The sequence below is a fragment of the Lepidochelys kempii genome, chromosome 16 (assembly GCF_965140265.1).
Source record: "Lepidochelys kempii isolate rLepKem1 chromosome 16, rLepKem1.hap2, whole genome shotgun sequence".
Taxonomy (NCBI): domain Eukaryota; kingdom Metazoa; phylum Chordata; order Testudines; family Cheloniidae; genus Lepidochelys; species Lepidochelys kempii.
The window spans coordinates 23,371,411-23,390,872 of NC_133271.1; the positions used below are offsets into that span (position 1 = coordinate 23,371,411).

At 38.1% G+C, this 19,462-nt stretch overlaps 1 protein-coding gene across 6 annotated transcripts in view; it reads left to right on the forward strand.

The window, feature by feature from the left end:
* QSOX2 (quiescin sulfhydryl oxidase 2) overlaps window positions 1–19,462 on the forward strand; it is a 43,768-nt gene that overhangs the window by 17,593 nt on the left and 6,713 nt on the right. For 2 of the 6 annotated variants that reach the window (XM_073313753.1, XM_073313754.1), the window contains exons 6-11: window positions 4,290–4,435; window positions 5,486–5,629; window positions 8,795–8,924; window positions 11,890–12,012; window positions 13,854–14,004; window positions 18,732–18,929. In XM_073313753.1, coding sequence (XP_073169854.1) covers window positions 4,290–4,435; window positions 5,486–5,629; window positions 8,795–8,924; window positions 11,890–12,012; window positions 13,854–14,004; window positions 18,732–18,929 — 892 coding nt within the window. The remainder of the gene's footprint in view (window positions 1–4,289; window positions 4,436–5,485; window positions 5,630–8,794; window positions 8,925–11,889; window positions 12,013–13,853; window positions 14,005–18,731; window positions 18,930–19,462) is intronic. The other 4 variants (XM_073313755.1, XM_073313756.1, XM_073313757.1 and 1 more) reach the window with 3 other exon arrangements.

A 19,462-nucleotide genomic window follows, 5' to 3' on the forward strand; every position in this document is an offset into this window, starting at 1 on the left:
TGTTGGGTCATCCTTCAGGATAGGTTGTAGATCTTTAATAATGCGTTGGAGGGGTTTTAGTTGGGGGCTGAAGGTGACGGCTAGTAGTGTTCTGTTATTTTCTTTGTTAGGCCTGTCCTGTAGTAGGTGACTTCTGGGAACTCTTCTGGCTCTATCAATCTGTTTCTTTACTTCCGCAGGTGGGTATTGTAGTTGTAAGAATGCTTGATGGAGATCTTGTAGGTGTTTGTCTCTGTCTGAGGGGTTGGAGCAAATGCGGTTGTATCACAGAGCTTGGCTGTAGACGATGGATCGTGTGGTATGGTCAGGGAGAAAGCTGGAGGCATGCAGGTAGGAATAGCGGTCAGTAGGTTTCCGGTATAGGGTGGTGTTTATGTGACCATTGTTTATTAGCACTGTAGTGTCCAGGAAGTGGATCTCTTGTGTGGACTGGACCAGGCTGAGGTTGGTGGTGGGATGGAAATTGTTGAAATCATGGTGGAATTCCTCAAGGGCTTCTTTTCCATGGGTCCAGATGATGAAGATGTCATCAATATAGCGCAAGTAGAGTAGGGGCGTTAGGGGACGAGAGCTGAGGAAGCGGTGTTCTAAGTCAGCCATAAAAATGTTGGCATACTGTGGGGCCATGCGGGTACCCATAGCAGTGCCGCTGATCTGAAGGTGTACATTGTCCCCAAATGTGAAATAGTTATGGGTAAGGACAAAGTCACAAAGTTCAGCCACCAGGTTAGCCGTGACATTATCGGGGATAGTGTTCTTGACGGCTTGTAGTCCATCTTTGTGTGGAATGTTGGTGTAGAGGGCTTCTACATCCATAGTGGCCAAGATGGTGTTATCAGGAAGATCACCGATGGATTGTAGTTTCCTCAGGAAGTCAGTGGTGTCTCGAAGGTAGCTGGGAGTGCTGGTAGCGTAGGGCCTGAGGAGGGAGTCTACATAGCCAGACAATCCTGCTGTCAGGGTGCCAATGCCTGAGATGATGGGGCGCCCAGGATTTCCAGGTTTATGGATCTTGGGTAGTAGATAGAATATCTCAGGTCGGGGTTCCAGGGGTGTGTCTGTGCGGATTTGATCTTGTGCTTTTTCAGGAAGTTTCTTGAGCAAATGCTGTAGTTGCTTTTGGTAACTCTCAGTGGGATCATAGGGTAATGGCTTGTAGAAACTCGTGTTGGAGAGCTGCCGAGCAGCCTCTTGTTCATATTCCGACCTATTCATGATGACAACAGCACCTCCTTTGTCAGCCTTTTTGATTATGATGTCAGAGTTGTTTCTGAGGCTGTGGATGGCATTGTGTTCTGCACGGCTGAGGTTATGGGGCAAGTGATGCTGCTTTCCCACAATTTCAGCCCGTGCACGTCGACGGAAGCAGTCTATGTAGAAGTCCAGTCTGCTGTTTCGACCTTCAGGAGGAGTCCACTAGAATCCTTCTTTTTGTAATGTTGGTAGGGAGGCCTCTGTGGATTAGTATGTTGTTCAGAGGTATTCTGGAAATATTCCTTGAGTCGGAGACGTCGAAAATAGGATTCTAGGTCACCACAGAACTGTATCATGTTCGTGGGGGTGGAGGGGCAGAAGGAGAGGCCCCGAGATAAGACAGCTGCTTCTGCTGGGCTGAGAGTATAGTTGGATAGGTTAACAATATTGCTGGGTGGGTTGAGGGAACCATTGCTGTGGCCCCTTGTAGCATGTAGTAGTTTAGAAAGTTTAGTGTCCTTTTTCTTTTGTAGAGAAGCAAAGTGTGCATTGTAAATGGCTTGTCTATACAACTTAGTTCTTGCCTCAAGGAGATGACTGTCTACTCCTGCATATAAATCTTTCTCTACGTGAATGGGTAGCTTTATGTGCCACATTGCCTAATTAAATGTGAAACTTAAGGACACTGACAAAATGTTGTGCCATCATTCTAGTGTAGACTGGATAGTAAGTATTTTCAGCCTCTTGAACTGAGGTATGAGGAAGTGGAAAATTATTTTCATATGAAATTTGGTTTGGCCCCATTTCACAATCTAAAGAGCTACGGTTAGCCTACACAACTTTTGTTAGTTTTCTACTACTGCCAAAATCTAGGATAAGTAACGAAAACAAATTGCATGATTACTAGGCATAATCTGTTTAGAAACATGCAGTGTGTGTTTGACCATTCTGATTACATTAGACAAGGAGCTGGCTAGTGGCAAAACTGGAGTTATTTGAGCTCAGAAAAATGGAAGCCAGTGCCTGAAATATTGGCTTTAAAATCCTTGTATGTATGTAACATGTCATCACAGACCAGTGGGTGTGTAACAGATACCATTTTATCTGTGTTTGGAGGCTTCTCCAGGACATTTCATCTGTCTGTCTCTGTCTCTCTCTCATATGTGGTCTTTAGACATGTGAGACTTGAGGTGGGGGAAGTCAGGATGGGCTAAGGAAAAATCCTACAGCTCAGAAGACAAGAAAAAATAGTTTCCCCCAGTGAAGTAAAATTTCTGTTGAACAGAAATTGTTAGTGTCCATGTTGGAATACTAATAAATACTAGGGCTGTTGAGAGATTAAAAAAATTAATTACATGATGAAACAATAATAGAATACCATTTATTTAAATATTTTGGGTGTCTTCTACATTTTCAAATATATTGATTTCAGTTACAACAGAGAATACAAAGTGTACAGTGTTCACTTAATATTTATTTTTATTACAAATATTTGCACTGTAAAAAACAAAAGAAATAGTATTTTTCAGTTCCCCCATTACAAGTACTGTAGTTGAACTTACAAATGTAGAATTATGTACAAAAAAACTGCATTCAAAACCAAAACAATGTAAAACTTTAGAGCCTACAAGTCCACTCAGTCCTACTTCACATTCAGCCAATTGCTCAGACAAACAAGTTTGTTTACATTTACGGGAGATACTGCTGCCTGCTTCTTGTTTACAATGTCATCTGAAAGTGAGTACAGATGTTTGTATGGCACTGTTGTAGCTGGCGTCGCAAAATATTTATGTGCCAGATGCACTAAAGATTCATATGTCTCTTCATGCTTTAACCACCGTTTCAGAGGATATGCATCCATGCTGATGACGGGTTCTGCTCGATAACGATCCAAAGCAGTATGGACCGACGCATGTTCATTTTCATCATTTGAGTCAGTTGCCACCAGCAGAAAGTTGATTTTCTTTTTTGGTGGTTCGGGTTCTGTAGTTTCCGCATCAGAGTGTTGCTTTTTTAACTCTTCTGAAAGCATTCTTCACACCTCGTCCCTCTCAGATTTTGGAAGACACTTCAGATTCTTAAATCTTGGGTCGAGTACTGTAGCTATCTCTAGAAATCTCACATTGGTACCTTCTTTGCATTTTGTCATATCTGCAGTGAAAGTGTTCTTAAAACAAACAACGTGTGCTGGGTCATATAACGCGAAATATATGGCAAAATGTTGGTAAAACAGAGCAGGAGACATACAATTCTCCCCCAAGGAGTTCAGTCACAAATTTAATTAACGCATTATTTTTCTGACCAGTGTCATCAGCATGGAAGCATGTCCTCTGAAATGGTGGCTGAAACATGAAGGGGCATATGAATGTTTAGCATATCTGGCACGTAAATACCTTGCAGTGCTGTCTACAAAAGTGCCATGTGAACGCCTGTTCTCACTTCAAGTGACATTGTAAGTAAGAAGCGGGCAACATAATGTCACGTAAATGTAAACAAACTTGTTTGTCTTGGAGACTGGCTGAACAAGAAGTAGGACTGAGTGAATTTACAGGCTCTAAAGTTTTACGTTGTTTTGTTTTCAAGTGCAGTTTATGTAACAAATTTCTAAATTTATAAATTGCACTTTCACAATAAGGAGATCACACTACAGTACTTCTATGAAGTGAGTTTGAAAAATACTATTTCTTTCATTTATCATTTTTAGAGTGCAAATATTTGTAATCAAAAATAATAAAATATAGGGAGCCAGTACACTTTGTATTCTGTGCTGTAATTTAAATAAATATATTTGAAAATGTAGAAAAACATCCAAAATATTTAATAAATATCAATTGATATGCTATTGTTTAACTGAGATTAATCACAATTAATTTTTTTAATCACGATTAATTTTTTGAGTTAATCGCATGAGCTAATTGCAATTAATCGACAGCCCTAATAAATATACGTACTTGGTGAATAGTAAGGTGGTTTTATCATCAGCTTCATTTACTTAAAAGTATGGTGCACTCCCTATAATATACTTGTCCTTTCTTACAAGAATTGGATATTATTTGAACAGTGTGTAACTCTTGTGTTGTCTTCTCATCACCCAGGTGATTTTAGACTTGATTCAGTATGAAAACATTATGGTAAAGAGAGTGCTGAATTCTGATAAGGCTTTTCTAGAGAAACTTGGTATTACCTCAATCCCTTCATGTTATCTGATCTATCCAAATGGGTCCCATGGATTAATTAACATGTAAGTACTATAGATCTGTAAGGAATACTTGCAGGACTTTGAGGAGTTCAGTTAAGCTTTAAAACCGTTGCCTTAGTTTCCTTGCATACAACTTAATGTATTTGATAACCAGGTTTTATTTGTGTGTTTAAATAAAGGCAATGTATCCCAATATGTGATCAGTACATTTTATTGATTGACGTTTAATGTTCAGACTCTTCATATTTGAAGAGACTGACTATCTCAGACCTTGTTGAGACAGCTATTCCATTGCGTATGAAAAATATCCTGTTCATATTTAATAATCTTATACTTATACAGCTGACTCTCTGCAGGAGTTTACAATGCACTGAAATGGACTAAGAGAACAAAAAATAGATTTCTCCCTCATCTTGGAGAAAAAACAAAATGCTGTAGTGCTTAGTTATAACTTCACTGCAGTGGTGAGTTTAGACTGCTCACAAACTTGCTTGTAAAATGAGTGCTAAAGAAGAATACTCCATCTATGAAATAGAAATTCCAGGCTGATGGTGTCAGTGCGAAGCGTTCAGAAAATATAAGCTGTTGAGCAGTAGCTAGTGACATGCTGATAGTCTAGTGATGTTGATAAACAGGAGATCATTGAGGTTTTGGGAAGAGACTCTGTATTAGTCATGTCTTCCACGGCCACCAGTCAGTATCACTGACTCATTACTGTGATGCCTTTGAGGGGAATATGTATGGTTTGGGACAAATCTGAAATAAAAATATTAAGTACCAAATCGCACACATCCTACTCGGTCAAATCACCGGTTGGATTCAGCGAAAGTGAACAAATAAGGTGTACAAATATGACCTGAAGTCTTTATGAAAATGGGATGTTGCTGTTAGTTTGAATGGTATTGCAAGCCACTGGTCCTAATTATTTTTGCTGCTGGTTCTAAAATTTGCAAACTTGCTGCCTTTTACCAAACTTGTAAAACAAAGAGTAAAGAAAACCAAATCTCGTATTTTACAGATATATTAAACTGTTCCTGTCAATCATTTAGCTTGAGCTGATTTTTAACCCTTACACTGTCCTTTCATATGCAGTTTGAAACCTCTTCGGTCTTTCTTTTCTTCCTATTTAAAATCACTGCCTGGTGTGAGAAGAAAACTTGTTTCACAACTTCCTCTACCAAAAAAGCAAAGTAAACAGGAGGGCACAGAAATCAAGGCATGGAAGGAATTTGATAAGTAAGTGATGCTGTTGAGCTTCAGTTTAATGGTTAGTAGTTAAAATCCACAGTTGTTATTGCCAAGTGGGAAGCTATAAAATAATTTATTTTAACATCTTACTGTAGTTGAAAGCTTTATTTGATTCCATAACTTCTCAAAGGATACGCCCGGAATTGAATAGCTGAGCAGAACAAAGGGATTGTGTGTGAATATTAAAGGGATCCAAGCACTAAAATGTCTTACGGATCACGTTGTACAGCATTGCTTTCGTTTGTTTCTTCAGCAGGATCCTTTTCGCAATATACTAGATACAATGGTAAATTAATTCAGCCCTAGCAGCAAAGATGTAATACTCTAGTTAGTGAATGTACCTTTCTTGCAATTATGACTGATGTTTTAGGGATTTTAAAGAAGCTTCAAGCAATATTTTCAATATGCGTTTGGAGCAAATGTCTGCATTTCTCTGGAAGAAAGTTCTGTTAGAGACCATTTTTATTTTAAACGCATGTTTTACTTAAAAAAAAAAAAAAAAAATCCAGAGCTCAGTTCTGCTTCCATTGGTGTCAGTGTGAGCAGGATTGAGGATCAAACTAGTATCTGAAATGTAGGGTTCACTAGTTTATTTTTTATTGGAAAACTTTAGCTTGTAAATCAATATCCCAGAGAAAAATAAAATCAGTATTAAAAATTTTAACAATCAGTTTTTGGCAAACCTACAGAAAACAGCGAACCCAGTATTTGTTTGTATAATGGTGAGTCAAGACACCACTAGAAAGTGTTAGGTAAATGCATATACATTAGAGAACCCTAAAGTCACCAGAAAAGATGTTTATCAGACCAAATCCACTTAGGTTTATGTTCACCCTCTGAGTGTTTGAGAGAAGGATACAAGAGCTTTGCAGTGAGATAATCCTTCAGCATCTTTAGCTGGAAAAGATGTAGGACTGAGTGCTTCCATTTTGTACTTATTTTCATTTTTTGTTATGGTTACTATTAAAGTGTCAGCCCTGTTTGTTTTGTTTTTTGACAGATGGCTGTTACTTTCTTTTAACAGTTTATATAGAATATTGTGTTTTGATAACTGATTTTTGTAGCTAATGAGTATCTTATTAATGTGAATGATTCTATCAATCTTGGTGCTTGTACAATACAATTTTTTATAAAAGATCACTATATAAGTATCTCCCAGCTAGATTGTTTGTGTGCTTGATGATTTAATACTGACAAGTCAGCAGACCTACTAATAAACTTTTTATAACTGTTATTAAGTGAATACATTGTTTACTAAAGAGGTGACACTTGGCCACTCGGAATATGTCTGTAGTCTGTATCATTCAGAATGCAGCTGTCACAGTTCCCGAGATACTTGTATCTCTAACCTCTTCATGGCCTCCATGAGGGGATGCGACTTGGGTCTCTAGTCATCCCCTTTCTTGCAGGAGCCAACATTCCTCCCCTTCCAGACAGGGGATTTAGTCTAAAATCCCTCCTGCAATTCACTTCGATCACCTTAGCAGGTCTGAGTTTAGTTCAGCACCTGACATCTTGCTCTCTCTCAGGGGCTATGACAGGGTTAATCAATGTCCAGCCAGCCTTCATAAATCAAAGTATTTATTTGGAACCAAAAGCCTCATAGAGAAAACATATCTTGAAAACAATAAACAGCTTATATGCCTGCCTCCCTTACCACGTATCACCCGTCTTCAACATGGAGATGCTGGTAGATTTCAAACTTTTTCTGCGGGCTGTGTCCTTCCTGTCATAGCCTTTTGTCAGTTCTTGAGTCCAGTGAGAGTGACCTCCCTCCTGTAGCAGGCTTGGCAGTTCTTTGTTTGATAACCTCTTTCAACCAGTTCAAAGCAGGGTAGTTCATTTTCCTCATGTGTGGTGCCTTTCCAGACTTGTTTACCTGCCTAGGTATTTACATTAATTATTCCCCAGTAATTTTAGTTCCTGATAATTCATTCATGCTTAGGTGACTTCCACACAGTCACTCCTTTGTCTCAGAAAAGAAATTAACCCCTACACACATGGCAGAACAATACAAAGGGAGAGGGGAAACTGAGTCTCCCACTTCTTTTCATAAAAATAAATCAGAAGTTTCCCAGTTCTCCACTGCAGCTTTTCATGTGTTTTTAGGTGTTCTGTTATCGTTATGCAACCATTGTTGTCAGAATAAGCTGGTTTTCTGATTTGATCAGCTCTCTTAAATCTACTGTTTAATCATGTGGGTTATAAGACATAAGGATCCTCAGGAATTTTTTGAAACATTAGGCTGTCGGGTCTGTATCCAATTCTGTTTGTTCTGCTGTGTTGCTGTATTTTGTACTAACTTGGGCTTGTAATCGAAAAGCACTGAAGGATACAAACTCTTAAGTTGTTTATATTTTGTTCAATTGCTTGTCTGTGGGTGGTGGTGGTGTAAATATAGAAATATTTTCCATGATTGTTGCTACTCTGAGGAAGGAAGGTGCTGAGGTCTCATTCATCTCAAATGTCTGCTTTATCCATAGCCATCAGTGGGTGACTGACTGTCACAAGACCTTCTGTAATTGACTGACTCTTAAATACGCTATGGTGCACAAGGTCTCTCTAGTGGGACTGCTGCATTTGGGGAGTATTTCTAAATTCCATCTTTCTTAATATGGGGTTATTTTCATTTTTGTTGTGGTCAGTTTCCTTGGCATTGTTCCTCATCAAAGATACTTCTGTTAAACAAAAGGCTTGTCCCCTCACAGCCTGTTGTTCTCTACTTTATATTTAACTGTGTAGAGAAGTCACAAGCTGTGACACCAGCAATTTGCTTGCTGATAGAATCTCAGGGTTATGATTTCTCTAGAGGGAGAAATTGGGAGGTAGAAAGTTCTTACTCAAACACAAGATAACTTTTTATGCAGTTGTGCTTCATTTGTCTATTCTCTGAACTAGTGGCATAAAATTGCTGTTCTAAAATTAGAGTACTGTGGAAGCCATTAAACTTGACATTCATGGTACTAGGTACTGCACTGTATATTCCTGCCCTTGGAATAGAAGATACTGCAATCACTGTGGAACTGCAGATTATGAGGTTTGAATAGTGCCCACTACATATCAGTTTTACCATAATGACTGGTGAGAAAATGAGTGAAAGAAAGCTGCCTCAATTTTTAACATTATATATATGTGTGTGTGTGTGTGTTTTAGAGCTAAGCTGTACATGGCTGACCTTGAATCAGGATTGCATTACCTACTCAGGGTAGAGCTTGCCACTCACAAGACGCTTGAGGGAGCTGAGCTAAAGACCTTCAAGGATTTTGTTACAGTCATTTCCAAGGTATACACTTCTAGTCTTTGATTACATTCACTTGAGTCTTACAAATATAATGTAAAATTTATTATTTGACAGAATATTTTATGTTTCTGAAAATGTCTTTCAGAGTGCCCTTAAAAATGTACATGTTTTGGTTGCTACAGTATCTTAGATATAGAAATTCTGTTATGCTTCTGTAGATAAACCTGAAGGATTAAAATGCACTTTGTCGCATTGCATGGCTCAGAATGAAATAAGGATTCTGGTTGTCCCAGACCTGTGAAAATTGGGATGGTTGCTCAGATTTTTCTGGATAGGTAGTAATCGTAACTGAGCATAGATTATTCCACCCCCCACCCCCCCAACACACACACACACTCTGGATTCTTGGACTTTGTTAAAGTAACTTTAAAATTGTTGTGCCTATGTGACCACATACAGTGTTTAGAAAATTAGGTTGGACTTCTAACAATACAGCTGACTTTAATCAAGAGTTTTGAACATAGCTGATGAGCACCATATTTCAAAGACTCTAAACAGTGTCACCTCATGGGTGTTGTGAGGATAAACCCTTTAATGTTTGAGGTGCTCAGATACTGTGACAATGATGGGAGTTTAGTTGGTGCTTTTGCTTTGGACTTACTTGTCCTAAAGTTTAGACATTTTTAAAGTGAGTCTGACACGAAGAAAATGTGACTTAGAAAAATTCTAATGTTTTAACGGTTAAAAGTGACCGCCAGTTAAACATGAGCTGCAGTGTCTCTCCATATTTCAATATCAAGTAATTAACAGATTGTATTTGTTTGTTTGTAAACAAAGCAAATCAGTGGCTGTTTAGAGGGACAATAAGATTTATATAACATTTCCAAGTATCTGGCATTATGTGAAAATCAGTCAGACAGGTTCTTACCCCCTATGACAGTCAGAGGTCAGAAATCTCTAGCTGGCCTCATTTCCTTTAAGAAAGTGTAGTGCTAATCTGTCCATCATATTATCCCTAAAACAGCCTCTTTTCTTCCTGATGGATCCTGGCCAGCTAATGTAATTTATTTTCCTGGCTATTAGTGAATAAATGGGGAATGCTCCCTTCTAGGCAGCAGAAAGGTTTTTTATTTTTGTATTTTTTTAACACTTTCTTAAACGTTTCTCTTCTGATATTTCACATTTTAGTCACAATTCTGATTTCTTTCCTGTGTGGTTCTTTACACCAAAGGACTTCATAAAATGTAGCATACTGCATTGATGCCATAATTTAGTTTATTTGAGGTTTTGTTTTTAAGAACTTAACTCCTTTTTAAACTAAATATTTTGTGATCAATTAATAAAAACATCGGTGTGAACCTCGATTTCAGGACTTTGTACACCAGCCTCATTTCTGAAGAAGAGCATTTACAGTGCTGCTACATCACTAAAGTCTGTGCTCCCATCTCCTGCTCAGGGATTTTCATTGTTGTAGGATTCGTTTCTTGGCTATTTGTGCAACTTGCAGTAGCCCTTTCTTTCATTTGCACTGGTCAGCATTACTTTGGGAAGGTATTATATCTATGCACTTAAAGTTATGTCTATCAAATACAGTATCAGTATTTCAGTTGTGTACAGTTTACTCCTATTACGGTAGTTGATAGGAACCCCAAATCAAAGATTAGGGCTCTTTGTGCTAGGTGTTATGCAGATAGCAAAGAAAGCAGTTGCTGCTCAAGAGTTTTTCATTAAACCAATTAAGAGAGCTCTGGGCTGGAGGAAGAGTCAGAAGAGGAGAGCACACATTGGACCATGACTCAAGTAGTTGGAAGGAACCAGTTATCTACCAGGACGTATCTTATAAACAGTTGAACAGTTACTGCAGAATGAACTTGCGTTTCTATAGCATCTCGCATCCTAACGGTCTCTGCATATCTGATAAAGCAGATAGAGGGACAACTTCCCCTACTGTTGAAATGCTGCTACCTTTGGAACTGTTTAACATAGAGTGTTTCCGCTTCCTGTCCTAAGCTGTTGTGTACAGACTCCTATGTGCAGTTAAAAAAGCATGAGGAATTTAAGTATGCAAATTGTACGTACCCAAATATAAATTGATCTGGACCAGTTGGATTGGGACCTGTGTTCCACATAAATAATACTGAAAAGCGCCATTGGCAAGCAACTCTCTTTACAACTCATCAAAGACAGCAGCATGGTAGAGTTTGTCTTGTCTTGCATCCGTGTCACTGACAGGAAATTTGTATCCAAAGTGTTGTGTCTGTACTTGTGATTGAGGTCTCTGATGCTATATGCAGTATAGTCAGAGCAGTTTACAAGTTTATGCATCATTTTTTTTTTTAAAGGTCAGTTCCTAACAGAGAACTGAAAAGCTTTTGGAAATTAAAACTCCCCGAACTGTAATAACATGAAAGTAGACTTACAAATTACAATGCACTTCCAATTGTAGAAGTGACATTACATCTCAAATAAAGTAGGGTCAGATTGAGTCAAAAGTTTGATGGGAAATCTCCATGGAAGGCCTAACTTTTGTAGGAAGCATTGTGACACTCTTCCACTGGAGTCAGTATTGAACCAATACTCTGGCATTATTATTATTTATTTGTATTAGGGGCTGGTATCATTCAGGAGAGGTGTGAAAATGAGGTCCTGAACATTAAAAGTCCGCTGGAAGTGCCTGCCAGAATTCCATCTTGAGGTGTATTCTGCAGTTTGGATACAGTTTTTTTTCATGTTCTGTCCTAAACTGCTGTATTGTATTTTTCTGTGTGCTGTAAAATACCAGCTTCATTTCAGTGGTGAGCAAAGTATGTGTACAGATGTTAAATTAATGCAAAGTGGTTATTCACTGAAAAATATAATAAGTGATTAATTCCAATTGTGTGTAACAAAAAATCTAGTATGGCAAGTTTAATTAAAGCTTATAAGAAGTAAAAACATTTTAAAATATGAATTGGTCTCGCTGTAATGAGTGCTTTAAAATCTATGGGTACTTTCTTATTTCTGTTAGTTATTTCCTGGCCGTCAGCCCGTGGTGAAGTTGTTAGAGACCTTGCAAGAGTGGCTGGTGAGCCTTCCATTAGACAAAATCCCTTATGATGCTATCCTAGATCTGGTCAACAACAAAATGCGGGTAAGCTGTTACGAGTTTCCAGCATAAAATACAACATTAATAAAGGATAAGGTTCTGTATAAATCCAAGACACCACTTACTGATGCCTCCCTTGGGCATAATGCAGTTATAAGAAGGTTAAAATGGAAATAAAGTGAATTCATTAACCAGAAAAAAAATCCCTATGAAGGAACGTAAATGAGAGAAATGAAGTACAGTGCAGCATAGCACAGCCCTCTGTGTATGAATGTGCAGTTACTGATGTTACAGATCTTTCCTTTGCCATGCTCAGATAATTCAATGTCTCTGATGAAAATGTTTGCTCAATATCCTTTAAAAGAGAGACACGCACACATAAAATATGAACATCGCCTTTCTGGCAGAGAAGGGCAGGATCAGACTGTTTAGCACAAATCAGTTCTACACATTTATTGTATGTTGAGACACACCTCCCTCTTTATTTCCTTCTCCTCTGATGAATGGGATTTTTAGGACTTTGAATTGGACCAGTTATTTCCAGCACTGTGGGCCAGAGTTTAAAAGCTGGCAAAGTTAGCCATTGTGATTTTACATTAACCCTGAAGACTTTTCAGAAACTTATTAATGTACTGACCTAGAACAGGTGTTGAGGAGAATAAAAAAAAATTCTTTGTCTAGTGTTTTTATAAAGAATCTTACAAATTAGGATGTCTTATATTTTCCATCACACTAATTTATAGTGTTTAAGAGAGAAGTATTATGTCCTGCTTTAATGCTTACACAAAAAAATATTTAATAATTCATGAGAATAGCCCAGACTACTTAAACTCTACGTTCCTTTAAACGTGAATTTAATAGCTTCAACTTAATACACTTTCACAAATGGATCATCTTTATTTTAAATTAGGATCTACTGTCATTAACAGTAGTGTTAACTAATAAATTTGGAGGCTGATCCTGGAGTGTGCTGAGTGTCTGTGGAGGACTGGGTACCCTCAGTTCCCTTTCATTTCAGTGGGAATCGAGAACTTCATCTTGCAGGTTTGGGCCATTCTGATCTGAACTGAGCATTTCATTAAACTGCCTTTTTTTGGAAAGGTGCTAGTTGGGAAAATGCATTAACTAAGGCTATGTCAGTGTAGACAGGTGTGCAGAGTACAAGTACTGTGTGTGTAGCTATGCACCATAGTGAAAGGCAGGCTGTGTCCACACTTGTCCTTGCAGTGTATAGCTGCACTTGGCTGTGGAAGACTCCTGCATGGGGAGACGGTGAGGAAAGGCTCTAGCCACGGGGAGCAGCCAAAGCCTTTCCCTGCTCCCTCCCCCTGGCCAGAGCCTTTCACTGTGGTGGGGAAATGCTCCAGCAGCAGAAACGACTAAAAATAGCAGAGTAGACATGGGAGGCATGGCTTGGGAATGGAGAGAGCGATGTAAGGCATGGAACCTAGGGGTTCAGGCATTTAGTCTACTCACCTAAGCTGTGTTTCATCATCAACGCTGCTGTTGATTCCTATAGCTGGTCATGCAGTGTCTGTACTCCACACACCACTGTAAAGGTAGACCTACCTTATATTTAACCAGAAGATAATACTCCACTCAAAGAATGTCCAAACATCAACCTGTAATATCAGCATTGTACATGTTTGGATATATGGGCTTGCTTGTCTTAGGCCCTTTTCTGCCTAAGGCGCATAAAGGTCTGTTTCTTTTAACTGACTTATTGAAATTACCAGGTAAACACAACAAAAAGAGGTGCACACATACCCAACCTATCTCATACGTTCAGGAGCAATTAACAGACGTGATAAATTCAGTAGGAAAGTGTCATTTTCAAGTAATGTGGTCCCAGACTGGACACATTTTAAAGAATATTTTCTTTTCAGATTTCTGGAATATTTCTCACTAATCACATTCAGTGGGTCGGCTGTCAGGGGAGCAAACCAGAGCTGAGAGGTTATACGTGTTCGCTCTGGAAGCTGTTCCACACCTTAACTGTTCAAGCTGCAGTTCGACCAAAAGCCTTAATCAACACAGGTAAGCAGCAGTTATGCAGGAGAACTAAAGGAGGGGAGATCTTGATGAGGCAATCTAGCTGTGAATAAATTAGCATAACAAATACTGGATTTGAATAAATCTCTGCTCAGAGATCACACACACACACACTTTAATAAAAGATGCACTCCAGTTCCATGGAGGACATTGACATCCAAGGCTCAGTGTTTCAATTCTGGACCAGTAGGGGTCAGGGCATATCTGCTTTGTTGCAACCCTTCTGGTTGACTCAAGAACTGTTTTGATGGGCTCTGAAAGGAGCAACAGCCATCCCTTCTCCCCTGCAAGAGTGGTTAAGTTAGGTACATTGCCTTGAAGATGGGGGGGGGGGGGGGAAATGAAACCCGGATGAGTGAGAATGTCTTTGAAACACTGAACTGATGTTTCTCCCAATGGAGTGGGAGGGGGTATGTAAATCTATTTGTTAGGATAGATCATAGCTGATATTTTTTTTAAAAAATTTAAATTAGTAGTTCAGCTAAACTAGTTTATAAAGCAAAATAATTGGTCATGAACCAATTGATGTAATTTTTATAGATACTAAATCACAGGACTGAATAATTATTTCAATTGCATTTTCATATTGTTGGTCCACCAGGAAAGTTTGTGTCCATAAGCAACATTTCTTGTTTAATAGCAGACACACTGTATAATTACTTACTTGTCTTTTACACAGGGGGGTCAGGAAAATTTGGTATTGATTCATATTTAAGAAGCTTGTTAGTCAGATGCACATTTTATTTCCATCATGGTCAGAAGACTGAATTATTGATGCTAAAATAAAATTTTCTAAATCATTTTTTATTTGATAGGACAGTATTTGTTTTTATTCTTGCTCTGTTGTATTTTTAAAATACTTGCACTGATTATAATGTCAAAGCAATGTAATGGAAGAGTTCTGGAAATGTTATAGCAAATGGATAAATTATGGAATACCTTTTAAATCATCCCTTCAGGAATAGGGCAAGAATAATCTGAGGTTGGAAACTACCCAATTACAATTAAAATTGAGGCAATTCATTTCCCTTAATTATGGCCCCAAATGCTCTGTATGTTAAGAATCCACTTTGGCTTCCATCAGTCAAAAGGGACTATTTAGTGATCGAGAATATGGAGGTTTGTACCTTTTTGCTGATATACCTGTTTGAGAGAGACTTTGTAAAACAAAATGGACAATTAATCTAGGCAGAGCCAGGCTATAGGAAGCCTGTGTGGAATAACCCTGTGTCCAGATATGTGGATTGGAGTCACAAAAACAATTTTCAGGCAAGAAATGTCCTTGAAAGATAAAATTCTAGGAAGAATGTCCCCACGTGGCCAACGTCAGAAACTGGTTCAATTTTTTCCAGTTGCCATTTGTAACAGGCCAGTTTAAAAAAAAAATGGTTCTGTGGTTGAACTCCCAAATTATAGGCACAAATGTTTGTGCAGCATTATTTGCAGACACAATTAAGGTTGCTTAATTGTCTTAGCTGGACTCCATCTACAAATTAGGTAGTTCAGCATCTAACTGGCAGTACTTGTACATTTATAGTTGTGGAAAGACAGGTTAAATCCCTTTTAGAAGTTAACACCAGTAGTGCCTAGTGAAGAGCACACCCTAGAGAGGCACATTGGATGGCACGGCACTGACAGCCAGCATAAGTTACACCTCCCGGTGCTCTTCATTCACTCATTCCACTTGTCATAAAAATGCTGTAATTTAGCAGTATGTTTGGTTTTTTTGTTGTCCATAATTTAACTACACAAAATGGAATCTTAAATTGCTCCCATATTGCAAGTGTGTTTTCAAGGAAGGCAGAAATTTAAAGTATACTCTAGAACCTGAAAAATCTTCAGTACAGTACACTTAGCTATCAATTTAAATTGAGGCAGATATTTGATCACTTCTTATGGTGAAAGAATTGGGTCAGTCTGAGACTGTCGGATTATGTCTTGGGAGGTTTTCCTCTCCTTATTGCTTGTTTAAATCCCATCTACTAAAAAGCATGATGCACTCCCTAATCCTTCCCACCACAGGTAGGGTTTTATGATTCTTGTCCACTTTAAAGATTAGGGTTACCCTGAATTGCAGTAGTTTGGGAGGAAAGAGAAAAGGAGGATTACACGATGATACATGGCAGATGTTAATAGAAGATCCATCTTTGGGCTGATAAAAGAAAAACAAACAATGAGCCATTTTGCGTTTGGATTTTTTATTTTTTAAAAGCAACAGTATTTTCTTGGTAGTTCTAGTTACTTGTAGAGTATGATAGCTAAGGTGAATTTGCTCTAGTTTTCTTAACATATTGTTTCCTCCAATATATATTTGCAGATACATTGTTAAAATGTTGATCTGTGTGGTCTGATCCTGCAACAAGATTGGTGTAAAGGAGTCTAGTGGAATCTTAGCGCTTAAAATCATTGCAAGAATTCAATCCTGCAATCCTTAGTTATATGAGCTGTCCTGTTGAGAACATGGGGCTATTCGCATGAGTAAATATTACATGTGTAAGGTTTTGCAGGATGCAGTCCTATATTTGTTTTATTGATAACATCCAAATTTTCTCAAGAATCTGTAAATCCATAAAATGACTAGGAACTGTCAAAAGATGAACATTGTGATGCTTGAGATTTCAAGGATGTAGAATTTTAAGAGTTAATGTATATGGTTATGTATATGCGTGTGATTCTTTGCTCCTATATAAGGGGGCTGAGTTTGCCAATAATCTGAAGAATAGTATAAACTGCGTTTGTTTAAAAAAAATTAAAAGATCAATCTTTAAAATACTGTTGCTTAGTAATAGTTTTGTTTTGCCTGAAATTCATGTTGGCTTTCTAAAATTATTTTTCAGCAGTTCTTTTAATACTCACATTTAATCTGCTTTAATCTCAGTTGTTTTTTTTATTTATACATGTCTGTTCAATCACAGATATTGAATGTCTGAGTAGAGATTGTTCACCATTTATTACTTCTCTTTGGTTTCAAATAATTTCTTTTTATGTTTTGAGCTTTCATGTTTACAGCATAATGCTGCTGTTTTCGTTGCCTACATGTGTTTTATGAATAGACCCTTGTACATATGTTTCTGGAGTACATAAACAGTTAATATTTTTAATAGCTTGTACTAACAATTTTTCCAGTGAACAGGGCAGGAGGTTATAGATGCACTACAGAACTGTTTTGAAATTAAAAAGTACTTCAAATATAATTATATTTAACAATAGTAAATGTAAATAAAATTTTGCATATGCCATTAGAAAGATATATTCAGTTAAATGCTGTAATCAGTTATGGTAGAACCTTACTGTAGCTCATCCCATTGCAGATTGTTGAGCTTTTGTTCAGCTACAGTAGTTGCTAATTCAGTCAGTCAATTCAATCCAGGGTGTTACATCACAAAATATACTACATTTGACAAAGGTTTTTACATCAATTATTTATGATCATTCATAGTATACTAGTAAATATACTACAGTGTGTTTTACAGGAGAAGTTAAGTATACTAGTCAGACGTCTGTACACAGCTCTGCAATTACATCTTTGAGAAGTACAGTAAGACCACTCTGTTGCTGACTACGGGCCCATGGACTTGAATAAGGACTGCTTGTAGAAGTAAACCGTGCATGCAGTCATAACGGCAGGATAAGGCTCTTCGTTTGAAGAGGTCTTAGCACTTTTTCTGCACTCCATAATAATGCACTCATGTATCTTCAGCATGGACATGTAAACACTATGAACCAATCGTCATGATTTTATCAGAAAATCATTCCAAAATTCTTATAAGTGTTAAGTAAAGTCACTGTATTAAATATACATATATGTATGCCTTCGTGTTTATGTAAATGTAGTAAGAAGGGGATATTTGTGTTCCTCAAACTTACGGAGAATATTAATGAAAGGTGAGAGGCAGATTGGGGCTACTGAGACATTGTTACCTCTTAGAGGGGTTTTGCTGTTTGGGTTTTTTTAAATGAGGTCACCCATCATTATAGTATCTGAGCACAAATTTAATATTGAATTGACATGATGTGTGTTCATTCAGTCATTGAAAGAGGTCTTGGAGTATACTCTATTTTTGTAAATATCACTTGCTGTATGAAGAAACTACAGTTGGCTTCACAGTGCCAAATCTTATTCTGTGACTTGAGCTTCTGAGAAAAGTGTTTTACCATCCATGTTGCACGTAGATCTTGTAACTGCCTTTCTTCTCTGTACTGGCAAAATATCCTTTGATAGGGGAAATGAGTGAACACCACTGATTAGCTTTTGATACTATATATAATGTTATCCATCCTGTATTCAGTGCACCTCTGTACAGTCAAGTATCTTTAACACCTCTGTGTCTGTCTAGTATTTGTTTACAACAAGGTTTTATATGTAGAAATAGCAGTTTTTCTTAGGCAGCAGAACTGTTTTATGCAAAACTGTTCACTGTCCACCTCAGTTGTGATTCACTGAGGTGCAGTTGCTGTGTGAGCTCACATATCCACATAAAGAACATCTGTATGGATATCCACATAAAGAACATCTGTAAAATAAAACCAACGTTCTACATTTTAAATGCTAGCCTCATGGTGTGGAACCAACGGGGCAGCATTTCCTTTCCTTCCCCCCCCCCCGATGCATTTTTATTTTGGTTTGTGATGTGTTTGCTTGTGTGGGTGGAATAATATTGGAAGCTGTGTTTGTTCAGGTGCTGCTAACGGGGACCCATTGCTCTTTACAGGTTTTGAAGATAATCCCCAAGTGGTCCTACAGATCATGCGGCGGTATATTCAGCACTTTTTTGGGTGCAAGGCTTGTGCACAGCATTTTGAAGAGATGGCGAAAGAATCCATGGAGTCCGTGAAAACCCTAGACAAAGCTGTTCTCTGGCTGTGGGAGAAGCACAATGTAGTGAATGACAGGCTTGCAGGTATGGGAGGTAGGAACATGTACCAAAGCTAGCTTTGGTCTGGTGGCTATGACGATAGTACTGTTCTACAATATAATTTGAACAAATAGTGGTCTTAATTCTGTGGGTGTTCAAAAGTTATTAGAACTGATCACAGGGCACATTTCCAATTCCAACAGAAATAACTTTTGAGTGAGTAAAACTTCCATTTAAGGCACACCAGTCTTCGGGTCACAATGGTTCAGGACACAATAATGTGTGTGGGGAAGAGGCTCCATTGTTCTCAAGAGCATCAGTATTTCTGAAGTTCCACGTGCTGCATGATGGGATGACCTTTCCAGAGTGCAATTCAAAGCCTGTTTGCAGCTCAGCTACTAACCTGTGGACAAGAATAATTACAGTTCTTTCCAGAATGTTTTAGATCACCATTGAAACCTGTTTTCATTTTTTTCTAGCTGGGAATACAAAAATCACTAGAGAAATGTAGTTCAGAAGATCATAATTGAACAGGATTCTGTTCCTCTGTGTAGAGCGGCGTAAACTATTCATAAATCAGTAATGGA